This window comes from Papio anubis, chromosome 6 (genome assembly GCF_008728515.1).
Source record: "Papio anubis isolate 15944 chromosome 6, Panubis1.0, whole genome shotgun sequence".
Lineage (NCBI taxonomy): Eukaryota > Metazoa > Chordata > Mammalia > Primates > Cercopithecidae > Papio > Papio anubis.
This window is the reverse complement of record NC_044981.1, coordinates 95,202,363-95,217,475: the sequence shown is the minus strand read 5'-3', so window position 1 is coordinate 95,217,475 and position 15,113 is coordinate 95,202,363. Positions and strand designations below refer to the sequence as shown.

At 36.1% G+C, this 15,113-nt stretch overlaps 1 protein-coding gene across 5 annotated transcripts in view; it reads left to right on the top strand.

Moving 5' to 3' along the window:
- The window catches only part of MCHR2 (melanin concentrating hormone receptor 2), a 67,285-nt gene that overhangs the window by 27,649 nt on the left and 24,523 nt on the right, over nt 1-15,113 (top strand). For all 5 annotated transcript variants that reach the window (XM_003897948.4, XM_031667321.1, XM_009205732.4 and 2 more), the window contains one exon: nt 8,814-9,021. In XM_003897948.4, coding sequence (XP_003897997.2) covers nt 8,840-9,021 — 182 coding nt within the window. In that variant the 5' untranslated portion in view covers nt 8,814-8,839. The remainder of the gene's footprint in view (nt 1-8,813; nt 9,022-15,113) is intronic.

Sequence of the window (15,113 nt, the reverse complement as noted above, 5' to 3'; positions counted from 1 at the left end):
CAACAATCTGACATTTGCAGTTATCACTTCTTTGCTTTTCTTTATATTTTTACCATCATTATATGTATCCCTATAATATAAATTCATTTTGCCTTGTTTTTTATTCTATAAAAATGGAATCATACATATGAATTTCTGCTTTTTGCCCTTCCTTATGATTTTAGATCCATCCATGTTGCTGTGTGTACCTAGAATCTGTTCCCATCGGTGCTATATAGTATTTCATTGTGTGAATATATCACAATCCATTCCATTGTAAATGGACATTTGGTTAATTTCAGTTATATAATTTGGCTGTATCCCACCCAAAATCTCGTCTTGAGTTGTAATCTCCATAATCCCCATGTGCCAAGGGCCAGAACAAGGGTGGAAGTAATTGAGTCATAGGGGCAGTTTTCCCCATGCTGTTCTCATGATAGTGAGTGAGTCTCAGGAGGTCTGATGGTTTTATAAGCATGTGGCATTTCTCCTGCTTGTTCTCACTCCGTCCTGCTACCCTGTGAAGAAGATGCCTGCTTCTCCTTTGCCTTCTGCTATGACTGTAAGTTTCCTGAGGCTTCCTCAGCAATGCAGAATTGTGAGTCAACTAAACCTCTTTCCTTTATAAATTACCCAGTTTGGGGCATTTCTTCATAGCATTGTGATAACAGACTAATACATTCAGTTTAAGGCATTTTAAATGAATATTTCTGTAAACATTCTGGAGCACATATCCTGGTACATATAAACTTGTGTATCTTTAGGTATATCCCACCTAAGGGGAAGATTCTGGGTCATGCAGCAATATGTAGCTACTCAACTTCAATAATGCCTCCTTGTTTTCCAGAGTGATATATCCATTTATACTGCCACCAGTGGTGGGAGTTTCTGTGGCTGCAACACTTAGAACTGTTAGACATGAATATTTTTACCAATCTGATAGTTAAGCAAAGGTATCCACTTGTGCTTTTAATTTGCCTTTTCCCTATCTTCAATGAAATTAAATACCTTTTAAATATGTTTATTCACCAGCCGGATACCTATTTTATAAATGCCTACTGAAGTCACTTGCCATTTTTCTGTAGGCTTCCTATCTTTTTTTATAGATTCATATAGATAGTTTATATATTTTGATCAAGAGCCTTTTGTTGGTTATATGTCTTAGAAATATCTTCACTCTGAGACTTGACTTTTGGCTTTCTTAATGGTGTCTTTTTTTTAATTCCCATGTTATTTTTTATTTTTTGCAAACATAGTTTACCAATAGGACATTGAATGGAATATTCCACCTAGAACATGAACCACTAAACGCTGCATCATTTCTCAAACATTCATTTTTGTCCTCTACATGCATTTCTTATTATGATTAAAAAGAAAACTATAACATGATAACCACCCCCAAACAAACTGATAAATGAACAGTACAGTATTAGGAACTATAAACACAGTATTTTACAGCAAAGACCTAAACTGTTTTCACTTTGCATGATTGAAACTTTATACTTATTCAACAATTCTCCATTTCCTCATCCTCCAGCCCCTGGCAACCACCATTCTACTTTTGGCTTCAATAAGTTTGATTAATTTAGATACTTCATGCAAGTGAAATCATATGGCATCTTTCCTTCTGTGACTGACTGACTTCACTCATTATCATGCCCTCAAGGTTCATTCATATTGTGGCATATGACAGAATTCCCTTAATTTTATGGCTGAATAATATTCCATTGTATGTGTAAACTTTGTTTATACATTTATCTATCAGTGTTCATTAAGGTGGTTTCTATCTGTTGACTTGAGGAACCTCCACACTGTTTTCCATAGTGGCTACGCTATTTTACATTCCTACCAACAGTACACAAGAGTTCCAATTTTTCCACATCCTCAATACTTATTTTCTGGGTTTTTTGTTTTGTCACTTTTTTAAATTGTCATTTGTATGTTTTTATTGTTTGTTAGTAATGGTCATCCTAACAGGGATGAGGTGATAGCTCATTGTGGTTTTTATTTGTATTTCCCTGATTAGTGACATTGAGCATCTTTTCCTGTATCTGTTGGCCATTTCTATGTCTTCTTTGGATAAATGTCTGTTCAGGTTACTTGCCCATTTTTTAAATTGAGTTATTTGCTTATTTGCTATCCATATTAAGTTATAGGAGTTCCTTCTATATTTTGGATATTAACCATTTATCAGAATTGTGGTTTGCAAATTTTTCTCCCAGTCTGTCAGATGTAGTTAGACTCTGTTGTTTCCTTTGCTGTTCAGAAGCTTTTTAGTTCAAGGTAGACTCGTTATCTATTTTTGCTTTTCTTACCTGTGTTTTTGATGTCACATCCAAGAAATTATTGTCAAAACCAATGTCATGAAGATTTCCCCTATGTTTTCTTCTAGGAGTTTTACCATTTCTGGTCATACATTTAAGTCTTTAAACTATTTTGAGTTAATTTTTGTGTGTAGTGAAAGATAAGGGTCCAATTTCATTCCTTTGCATGTAGATACCCAGATTTTTCAACATCATTTGTTGAAAAGTCTATCCTCTTCCCATTGTATACTTTGGTACCCTTGTTGAAGATCAGTTGACCATACACTATCCCTTCCTTATCTGTGGTTTCACTTTTCAAGATTTTAGTTACCTGTGGTCAACCACAGTTAGAAACTAATAAATAGAAATTTCCAAAATAAACAATATGTAAGTTTTAAATTGAGCACCATTACTGGAACACAGTGAAATCTCATACTATCTAACTTCATTTCTCCCAAGACATGATTAATCCCTTTGTCTACCATAACCTCGCTGCATATGCTACCTGCCTGCTAGTCACTTAGTAGCTGTCTCAGTTATCAGACTAACTGTCACAGTATAGCAGTCCTTGTGTTCAAGCAATCCTTATTTTACTTAACAACAGACCCAAAGCACAAGACTAGTAATGCTGGCAATTTGGATATGCCAAAGCAAAGCTATAAAGTGCTTTAAGTGAAAAGGTAAAAGATTTTTACTTAATAAAGAAATTTTAAAAATCATATGCTGAGTTTGATATGATATACCATGAGAAAAAAATCTCTCTGTGAAATTGTGAGGAAGAAAAAATAAATTCATGCTAGTTTTCCTGTCATAGATTTCATTCCATTGTGGTTGGAAAAGATACTTGACATGATTTTCCTAATTTTTTTGTTATTATACTTTAAGTTCTAGGGTACATGTGTACAATGTGCAGGTTTGTTACATAGGTATGCATATGCCATGTTGGTTTGCTGCACCCATCAACTCGACATTTACATTAGGTATTTCTCCTCATGCTATCCCTCCCCCAGCCCCCAGCCCCCAACAGGCCCTGGTGTGTGATGTCCCCCACCCTGTGTCCTTGTGTTCTCACTGTTCAACTCCCACCTATGAATGAGAACATGCAGTGTTTAGTTTTCTGGCCTTGTGATGGTTTGCTGAGAATGATGGTTTCCAGCTTCATCCATGTCCCCACAAAGGACATGAACTTATCCTTTTTTATGGCTGCATAGTATTCTATGGTATATATGTGCCACAGTTCTTAATCTAGTCTATCCTTGATGGACATTTGGGTTAGTTCCAAGTCTTTGCTATTGTGAATAGTGCCGCAGTAAACATACATGTGCATGTGTCTTCATAGTAGAATGATTTATAATCCTTTAGGTGTATACCCAGTAATGGGATCACTGGGTCAAATGGTATTTCTAGTTCTAGATCCTTGAAGAATCACCACACTGTCTTCCACAATGGTTGAACTAATTAACATTCCCGCAAAAAGTGGAAGAGCATTCCTAAAACACTTTTTTGAAAAAAAAAAGCATTCCTAAAACACTTTTATTTTCTTCTTTTGAGAAGTGTATGTTCATATCCTTTGCCCACTTTTTGATGGGGTTGTTGTTTTTTCTTGTAAAATTGTTTAAGTTCTTTGTAGATTCTGTATATTAGCCCTTTGTCAGATGGGTAGATTGCAAAAATTTTCTCCCATTCTGTAGGTTGCCTGTTCACACTGATGATAGTTTCTTTTGCTGTGCAGAAGCTCGTTAGTTTAATTAGATCCCATTTGTCAATTTTGGCTTTTGTTGCCATTGCTTTTGGTGTTTTAGTCACGAAGTTTTTGCCCATGTCTGTGTCCTGAATGATATCGCCTAGGTTTTCTTCCAGGGTTTTATGGTTTTAGGTCTTATGTTTAAGTCTTTAATCCATCTTGAGTTAATTTTTGTATAAGGTGTAAGGAAGGGGTCCAGTTTCAGTTTTCTGCATATGGCCAGTTTTCCCACCACCATTTATTAAATAGAGAATCCTTTCCCCATTGCTTGTTTTTGTCGGGTTTGTTATAGATCAGATGGTTGTAGAGGTGTGGCATTATTTTTGAGGCCTCTGTTGTGTTCCATTGGTCTATATCTCTGTTTTGGTACCAGTACCATGTTTTGGTTACTGTAGCCTTGTAGTATAATTTGAAGTCAGGTAGCATGATGCCTCCAGCTTTGTTCTTTTGGTTTAGGATTGTCTTGGTAATGCAGGCTCTTTTTTGGTTCCATATGAACTTTAAAGTAGTTTTTTCCAATTCTGTGAAGATAGTCATTGGTAGCTTGATGGGGATGGCATTGAATCTATAAATTACCTTGGGCAGTATGGCCATTTTCACGATATTGATTCTTCCTATCCATGAGCATGGAATGTTCTTCCATTTGTTTGTGCCCTCTTTTATTTTGTTGAGCAGTGGTTTGTAGTTCTCCTTGAAGAGCTTTTGTTTTCTGAAAAACTCTTTATCTCTCTTTAATTTTCAAAGAATATTTTTGCTGGACGTAGTAGTCTTGGTTGCCAGTTTTTTCTTTCAGCACTGTGACTATATCATCCCACTCTCTCCTGGCTTTCAAGATTTCTGCTGAGAAATCCCCTAACAGATGTATTGGAAGTCCCTTGTACACAGTGAATCATTTTTCTCTTGCTGCTTTTGAAATTTTCTCTTGCCTTTGTGGACTTCTTTGGATGTAGCCTATTTGAGGTAGGCTGGTCTTCTTGAATCTGGGTGTTCATTTCCCTTCCCATATTTAGGGAGATTTCAACCATTATTTCTTTAAATAAGCTTTCTGTCCCTTTCTTTCTCTTCTTTTTCTGAGATTCCCATAACATGTATATGGATCCTTTCAATGGTGTCCAGTAGCCTTTTAGGCCATTTTTACCCTTCATTATTATTATTATTGTGTCTTTTTGCTCCTCTGCCTATTTTATTTCAAATCACTTGTCTTCAAATTTTCTGATTCTCTCTCTTGCTTGATCAAATCTGCTGTTGAAACTTTATAGTGAATTCCTCATTTCAATTTTTGAATTTCTCAGCTCCAAAATCTGTTTGGTTCTTTTTTATATTTTCTATCCCTTTGCTGAAATTCTCATTTTGTTCCTGTATTGTTTTGATGAGTTTATCAATCACCTTTATGGTGGTTATTTTGAACTATTTGTCAGGCAATTAGTATCTAACTGTTTCTTTAGTATCAATTTCTGAAAACTTGCTTGGCTTATTTGATTGGGCCAATTTTCTCTGCTTCTTTGTGTTCCTTGTAATTTTGCATTAGTATCTACACATTTTAACAATATAGCTACCTCTCCCAGTCTTTGTAGACTGGCTCCAAACAGGGAAACATCTTCACCAAGCAGCATAGCTACAGATTCAGGGGACATCGCAAACATTTTCTGTGGATGTGTCTCCTCTGGATGTCTGTGTCTAGGTTCCTAATTAGAGAGATTTACCAATTTTTTTTCCTGGAACTCGTAATTTCTTTCTCCATTGCTATCTATCTTTTGTACCACAGGTTCTCCAAAGTAGCAGCATGCCACCCGACTCTTTTTGTGTTCCCAGTGGCCTTCCAGGCATCCAGAGTACATGAGGTCTCATCAGTGCCCCAATTTGGACTACATAGAAACCAGTACCTCTGGAAACCCCCCAAAAGCCAGAACACTGCATATATGCTCCACTCTTCTCTCCTTGAAGGAAGAGACTGCCAAGCAGCATTGACCTCTGTCAGCTATACCACAGGTCCTCTGGAGCAGCAGCACACTGCCCAGCTCTTTTTTTCTGAGGAGCCCCCAGCTATCCAGAATATGCCATTTCCTGCCAATACGCTGAGATAGATAAGACAAAAGCCTGTCCCCAAAGAAGCCCCTTGAAAGTCAGAAAAATGGACATATGCTCCAGTTTCCTCTCTCTCCCCAGGGAGAAGCCAGGAGCTGGAAGTTTCCCCGCAATCACATGGCACTGTGCCAGAGAGATATACTATGGCAAGAGGGTGCCACAGGTTCTTCTACTGGCTTTGATGTAGCTGGCTTCCCCTTTGCCTAGGATGCAAAAGTTTCTTAACTGGTTTCTGGGTTTCTCACAAAAGGAATTGTTCCATGTATGGCTGTTGAATCAGTGTTGCCATGGGAGAAAGAGGGTCTGAAATTTCCTATTTTACTGTCTTAATGGTGTCTTTTAATGAACAGATTTTTTTTCATTGTAATCAAATTTTTCAGGTTTTTATTAAACATCTGTGTTTTCTGTGTCTTGTTTATGAAATTTTTTACTCCAAGGACATAAAGATATTCTATATTCACTTCTAAAAGCCTCTTACATTTGTTTTTAAGCCACATGGAGTTTATTTTTATGTATGTATAGATTTTAAATCAATGCGCATATAAGTGTAAGTAAGCATATATGAATTCATATATATGTGTGTATAATATATATTTATATAGGTGAGATTGTTTTTTTTCTATTTAGATAGGCAGTTGTCCCAGCATCATTTATGGAAGAGTCCATTCTTTCCTCACTTCTCTAAAGTGACATCTTTTCATGTATCAAGTGTAATGTATATGTGTGGGGGCTCTCTTTAATGTTCTCTTTAATGTTCCCTTGATCTATTTGTCTATCCCTATTCAAATATCACACTATGTAGATTACTGTATCTTTATAATTTGTCTTAGTATCAAATAAATTAAGTCCTTCTATCTGGTTCTCTTTTTTCAAGAGTTTACTTACTATTCTTAGTCTTTTATGTCAGAAGTAGTATGTTATCATCTTTCACAGACAATAAAACTTGGAATTTTATTGGAATTGCATTGAATCTATAAGTCAATCTGGGGGAAATTGACATCTATAGAATAATGAGTCTTCAAATTCATTAACTTGGTATTTTTCTCCATTTACAAATGTTCTTTAACATCAGTTAAATGTTATAACTTTTCCAGTAGAGTTCTTACATATTTTTGCTGGGTTTAGCATTAGGTATATATATTTTTAACAGTTAAATGTTAACTCTTTTAAACCTTCTTTTTCTAATGGTTTGTAGAAAATATATGGAAATGCAATTTTTTTGGCTTGTTTTCATATCCAGCAAACTTACTAAATTCTCTTATAGCTGCACAATAATAACACTGAGACTTTCTTACTCTCCAAGTCTCATACATCCTATTTTTTTTCCCTCATTGTGCTAGAGAAGTCCAATATTGAAGACAAGTGGTAATAGTGGACATTCTTTCATGTTTTGAAAGGGAAATGTTCAGCATTTCATAATTAAAGTTTTCTTCAGGAGAGATTCAATTATCAAAGTAACGTGACAGACATGAAAAAGAACCAAATGAAAATGAAGAACATTTTTTAAAAATCACATCACTCTCTCAATTGATGGAAAAACCATCTTTAATATTAAACTAATAACCTGCTGATGAACTGGGAATAGAAGGGAACTTTCTTAATCTGACCAAATATAATACACTTAATCATGAAGCCCCTGAGGCTCCAGCTCAGAGGAGTGTATCTCCTGTAAGATTCCCCAGCCTCAGTAGGCCCTGGACCCTAATTTTTCTCTGGACTTCTTGTAGACATGGAACCAGACTTCAAATGCTATGTCATCCCTAAATGTCTTCTAAATCAAGATAGCATTGGTGCTTCAATATTCCACTTACCTTTCAAGATCTCATTCAAAACCCAGCCAGGGAAGGCCTATTGATTTTTCAGACCTTGAATATTTTTAAGTTGCTGTATACACACACATGGACATACATAAATATAAATACACACACACATATTTTGTCCAGCATATTTTATTTTCAGTGGGAAGATTAATCTGAGTAATCCAATTTATCATTACCAAACACCAGACTTAGATGGCATTTTTAAAATGTCTTTTATCAAAACAGATGATCAAGCAAATAATTTTCTAGTTCTATTTGGCTTTATTTACTTGTTTATTTTTTGGCAGTGAGCATTTCTCCTTGAATACTTCTTTGCACATGGTGCCTCCACTGGCTACAACACTTTTCCCTTCCCACAACTCTACTTTGCTCAGCTAACTCTTCCTCATGCTTCAGGATAGTCCAATAATCACATCAGGAAGTCTTATCCATTCCATTTCTAAACAATCTGAGTTCAGTAGATCCCATGCATTTTATAGCAGACAGAGAGGATATATTTAACAACATAAGTGTTACAAGAATACTAGCCAATATGAACAGACCTACAGGCCAATAAGAATACCAGCGATCTGTAAACAACCAACCAGTATATACTAGGTAAATATCACCTATGCTCAAAGCATATAGTACAGTAAGATGTCGTAAGATACCAAGATTATCATGGTGCTTCTCATGTTGTTCTGTAACTTGCTGTTTACCTGTCTCTTATGGTAATCTGTGAGATTACTATGAACAGGGACAAATCATACTCAACCTGGAATCCTGTGTTCCATGGAATCTTGGTTTAAAAAAATAGGTCCCAAAAAATATTATTTGAATTAGGTAAAGGAAGTTATATTGAGAGAATGTTCACTAAATAAATCACTTCCTATTACTTGACAGCTTTAATCCCTGGAAGTCCATGAACAATGAATCCATTTCACTCATCTTGTTGGAACACCTCTGCCGAACTTTCAAACAAATCCTGGAATAAAGAGTTTGCTTATCAAACTGCCAGTGTTGTAGATACAGTCATCCTCCCTTCCATGATTGGGATTATCTGTTCAACAGGACTGGTTGGCAACATCCTCATTGTATTCACTATAATAAGGTAAGTGCTCCTTTTTTTTTCCTTCTGTACTTTAGGAAACTACAGTCAAAGCTCCCTAAATGAATCCTTTCCCCTGTAGCATTTTGCTTAATGAAATGCAATTTCTTAAATATTTGCTTAAGATAATTAAGATAATTAATGAAGATTCTACAGATACTTTCATCATGCATTAGGTAACATCTCAGTTGGAAATCTCAACATGCTAAGACCTAGGCCAATGCTTACTGCTGGGTCAGTGAATTTTTAGGGCAATGACTCTCAGTCTTAGCTGCATATTAGAATCACCTGGGGAGTTTTAAAAACTCCTGATATGTAGTTTCACCCCAGACCCATTAACTCAGAATCTCTAAGGGTAGGGTCCAGGTAAGATTTGAAACTGCAATGCAACATTTTATTTTCCAGCAATAAGAATTATCCTAAAAAGCTGACCTGTTTAGGCAGGTGAAAGAGATTCTTTTACTCACTTGGGCAAAAGAGAGACTTTATCTGATCACCAGAAGATGCAGGGAGTCATAAGTAGTGGGCTGTTCCCTTTTGTGTAGACCAGCCTATATAGACCAAACTGAGAGACATTTGCCCCCCAGTACCTCCTGCATGGGCACCACGTATCTCACCTAATTCAGGTAATTCCCTCCTCTCAAGTAGAGACTAAAGTTTTACTTGGAGAATAAGAACTGATTATTTGTTTTCTAGGGACTTGATAAAATGGATTCAGAATTAGTGCACACAAGCCCTATGACTACTTGGTATATTTGCTATCTTGATTTTCACATATAAGTTTTGCTAGTTTTAATAACTATAGGATGTTAACTTTTTTTCCTAGTTTCTGATTATACTTAAAATTGCCATTTTTAAAATGTTTGTGCATATTCATATGTTATAAAAGATATCCTAGACTGCAGGTTTAATATCCCTTATCCAAAATGCTTGGGACCAGAAGTGGTTCAGATTTCAGATTTTTCTGGATTTTGCACTGTTTGTATATGCATAATGAGATATCCTGGAGAAGGGACCAAGTCTAAACACAAAATTCATTATGTCTCATTTACACCTTATACACAAAGCCTGAAAGTAACTTTATGTAATAATTTTAATAATTTTATGCATGAGACAAATTTTTGTAAACCAAACCATCAGATAGTAAAGTCATCACTCTCTCTGCCACCCATGTGGACATCTGTGGTTGTCTGGCATCACCATCATTCCTGACTCCAGATTTACATCTAACCAATGAACAATCACTTTCTTAAACTTATTCACACAACGGTACTTAGCAGTAAAAAATATGGCCATTAATACCACTAATACAGTGAAAAATAATGTGTTCAGGGCAACTAAGCAGCCCAGTAACATCACCAGAACACCGGCACCAGCTGCGAAACAACAGCAGCTGAAGGGGGCTGGGAGGGTCATTTTTCCCTTGGAAATGCTGTGTGTTGTGCAGCAGCATTTTGACTGCAACCCATCACATGAGGTCAGGTGTGGAATGTTCCACTTGAAGAGTCATGTTATTCCTCAAAAACTTTCAGATTTTAGAGCATTTCAGATTTTGGATTTCCAAGTTAGGGATGCCCAACCTGTACTACCTAATAGGTGTTTTCAGCATCATATTAACACATAACCGCAAAAAACTTTTGTGGAACATACTACACTAAAAAGCACAGCAGTACTATTATTATACTAGTACTATATAGCATTATATAGTACTTATATATATAGTACATATATACACTATATATAGTACATTATATATAGTACATTATATAGTACTATATATGTAGCAGTACTATTATATATACAGTACTATATATTTAAGAAAAGAGGCTCAGATGAGTAAATAACTGGTCCAGCATCACAGAGCTAGTAAGTAGCAATCCTGGCAATTGAACTCAGATCTTATTCCAAATTCTAGGCTATTTCCTCCACAGCTAATGAAAACAAAGAGGTCATCAAAATTATAGAGACAGTTGTTGGATTTGCCATAAAGATAAAAGAATCCTCACAGCCTTAATTGAGAGCAAGAGGAGCCCTCAGGATGGTCATGCAGATGGTGCTCATCACTCCAAGAAGACTCATAACTTGTCACTTCTCCGGGTGGCGTCTCATCAGCCAGCCCTCTCTCAAACTTTCATTTTCGCTCTCTCTGCAGTTAGAACTAGAGGATCAATGGTATTTTTTATACCAGTCACAGCTGAAGATTTATTTAGTACATAGGGATTCTACTCTTAATAAATTCAGGCATTCCTTATTGTGTCCTGTAAAGCCATTTGTGAATATCAAGCATTTTAAACTTTTCTTTAAGTGCTAGAAGAATGTCCATTCAATATATATTAGTAAATACCTATTGCATGCCCTGCATTGCCCTAGGGTGTATGAAAATATCAAAAAAAAAAAAGCAGCATCTGTTTAAAAAGTTCATATTCTAGTGGAGAAGATGAGATTTAAATTCATGGAATAATTTGAAAAATAATACAAGAAAGACAATAAAAACAATCAATTGCGGGGGGAAAAAGATGGCTCAGATGAGTTCCAGGAAAGAAAATGGAAGTAATCAAATATTCTTAGGGAGCCTCAAAGAGGCAATAGTGCTGAGTAGAGAGTTAATAGCCAGATACTTGAGAATATTTCTAGCTCCCTCCTGTTGGCCTGTTGGACCTGCCCAGTTCTCCTTCCATCTCTCCCTCATGGCCTCCAGTATTTCTGCCCTGCTCTTCTACAGATACATATAGTGTGTCCTACACCCAAAAGCCTTGGTACCACCATTGAAAAACCAAGTCCTTATTAGGTCTTAGCCCTTCTGAAATGTTTGCATTTTCACAGGTGGCTTTTATATGCAAAACCTTTGCAGTGTGGGATTCCAGGCCTTGTGACAAGCTGTTGAAGAGATGTTTTGAGCCAGAGAAATTTCTTGGACCCCTCAATTTATACCAGTAGATAACAGCTTAATCCCGTCTACTTATACAGAGACAAAGTTGAAAAAAAGGAAGACATGTGCAATGTGAACTCTTCTAAAAGTAAATTCTGAGCTATGATTTATGGAAACAGATTTTCAACATGAAGTCAACCATCATTTAACTGGGGAAAAAAACACTTGAGCCATTATATGGACCAATTTGTTTGCATTATTGTGAAAAATCTATCATTTCTTCATATTATCATTTTATACATAACGTGAGAATATACATTAGATAAAGAAATGCTAATGGAGCTTTTAAAATAAATATTTTAATCTTTCAAAAAGTATAGGGAACAACTTTTAATTAAAACAACAGTTTTAATTTTTTTGCTAAGATTTTAACACTTTTCCTTGCAAATTGCTCGCCAAAACTTTATTAATCTTTCAAAAGTCATTTAAAAGCAACTTACATTTATTTATTTAGTTAGTTGGCTAGGAATGTATCAACATTTTGCAAATTGCTCTCTAAATATTTTAAGGCAATTTGTATTAATGTTTTCACCCTGCTTTGCCATGATCTTTTGTTACTTTCTGAACAGACAGGTGAATTAAATAAAATATTAAGACTACAGTAACAATAAGGAGAAATAAATAACATTTAAACAAGATTTAATGACTTTTCCTTTTATGGTAGTAATTGTATCAAAACCAGTGTTCATCAATAGAACTAAGAGTCATAAGCAAGCAATGAACCAATTTCTGACTTTGCCAAATGAAGACTAGAAACATATATAAAATAAATATGTTTAAGGAAGGTGGAGCTTCAATAATAAGATGTTCTATGTGCCTTTTGTAAAAGCAAGAAGCAACTTGTGTATTAGGAGGGTGACTTTAAAATAATGAGGCCAGATCATCACTAGTCTGTTGTACATTAAATTTGTAGCAGGTCAAAAGAAGCCAGTTTAGAAAAGGTAGGCAGAAAATTGAGCCAATTATAATATTTTCCTCTTGTGTTCCCAGGAGACCGATTAATGAACTCAACCCCATTACTCAACTATTCTCCACAGGCACAGCAGGCCCTGGGAATCACCTGTCCTTCAATAAAGGCACTGACTTTTTTTTTTATCAGACCCCCACATCCACCTTCTGAACACATCTTCCTTCTGTTTACTGATAGATTCCCTTCAAGTGGGCAGAGTCTCTATAAAAGGTGCCCTATCCTCCAAAAATAAAGAGTTCCCATTTTGTCACTTCCTGCCTTCATCTGCCTGTCAGGTCAACTAATTAATACTAAGTCATGAAATCATGAAACAGAGGTTACAAACAGAGGTTAATAAATGTATTAACCTAGAGGAATACTGTCTAATGGCAGAATTCCAGTTGCTGACAGGGATGGGAAATGTTTTAGAACACAGGTCTCTTTTTTCCCAACCCAGATTAAATAATAACTAACAGCTCCCTCTGACCCAGCCCTCTACCATTCCAAATGTCAGCCATACACAGACTTTTGTTGGAATTGACCCATACCCTTGGCTGCACAGATATGTTTTAGATGCCAGAGTACCTTGCAACCACATTTGTTCAGATCTGTGGTCCAGTTGGCCAATATGCTAAGCCGGCTTGGGAATCTAAAGAAGTTGAGTGGCTTGCCTAACGACACAATGAGTGAGGGCATAGAAATGAAAATAAAATTCCCAATTAAGTTGTCTTTCCACTATATCACTCTATCTGTGTAGGGAAGGGTTGGCAAATATGTGACTCTACTGTAAACTCTCTCACCCTTAGCAGTCATCTCTAATCACACAGGTCTGTCCTGTGTAGCATCTGTTTTGTATAGGTCTGTCCTGTGTGAGGACTCAGAATTCTTCTCAGCAAAGTGCTTCAGGAAATGACTACTAATCCATTGGCATTGGCTCATGATAGCAATTTAATTCAACTAGAGTTAAATGCCAGACAGGATGGTGAGGCAACCCAGAGATTAACAAGAGCAGGAAGCCAGTTCTACACCCTACCCCATCCCTCACCCCAACACCACCTTCCTCTCCCTGCCCCAAGCTGGAGGGAGAAAGGGAGAAAGAGGTTTTACAGCCCTCCGCAGTCTGGGCTGCCTGGTGGGAGCTGGAGCCCCACTGGTATCTTGGATCATGGAGTGAGGGCTACATTCTGGCTTCTCTTCTCCTCCTTACTCTCCAGTTCCCACCAGTGCTTCTGATTGGCCAAACCTAATCAGAAGCCAGTTGGCAAAGGGGCCTGAGGACAGGCTAGCGAATGACAAGCACAGCAGCCTACATGCATAGTGTTGTGTTTTGTTAGTTTTACTGAATCCATATCATATGTTGTTATTTCTGATTGCAAAAGGTAAGCATGGTTTTAATAGAAATTTTGAAAAATTGTCAGAAAATGCAAACAGTAAAGTAAAAAAATCAGTCATACTACTACCAAATAGATGATCACTGTGATCACTTGACATATTGTTCCTGCAAATTTTTTAACAAATGTTTAAATAAATTTAGAGTCATGCTCTACACGAGTATTCTTTCTTTTTTTCCCAATGTGATTAAATATTCTTTCAAACTATGACTTATAACAGCTATATCCTATTGAGTGTGGTAGTGTAGAATACCATAATTTATTTTGTCATTCCTCAAATTAATGAGCATTAGATATGACCACTTTAACCATATGGAACACATGTTAGCCAAAATTATCACAAGTCTTTGTATTTTATTTTAAATGTTTGCATCATAAGAAACATAAATCTCATGAAGTCTGACATCAGGAAATCTGAAGATAAATTAGACCTAAAATGGGATATAATTTATATAGTTAGAAATTTTACAATTTCTATTTGTTTTTAATTTCGATGCTGTTGCTTTCAGTAAAGAAGACAATAATAAATATAATGTGTTATTTATATTGCCCTAGTAACTTATGTCCAGATAAATTTATCAATTGCTTCAGAATTCTCTTTGTACTATTCAGAATATCGACACACTTTTATTTAATTCTTTTTAATTGGCAGTTAATGGCCTGCACTGTCTCCACAATATAATTACCATAATTCATTATCAGTAAATGATGGGTACCCCTCTAGAGAAAAACAAGGGCCATGGATCTAATTGCTGCAATTGAGACCTAAGCAACTGCTTATGGTTTATATCCCAATTCACATGCAAATAACGTCTATTTATAGACC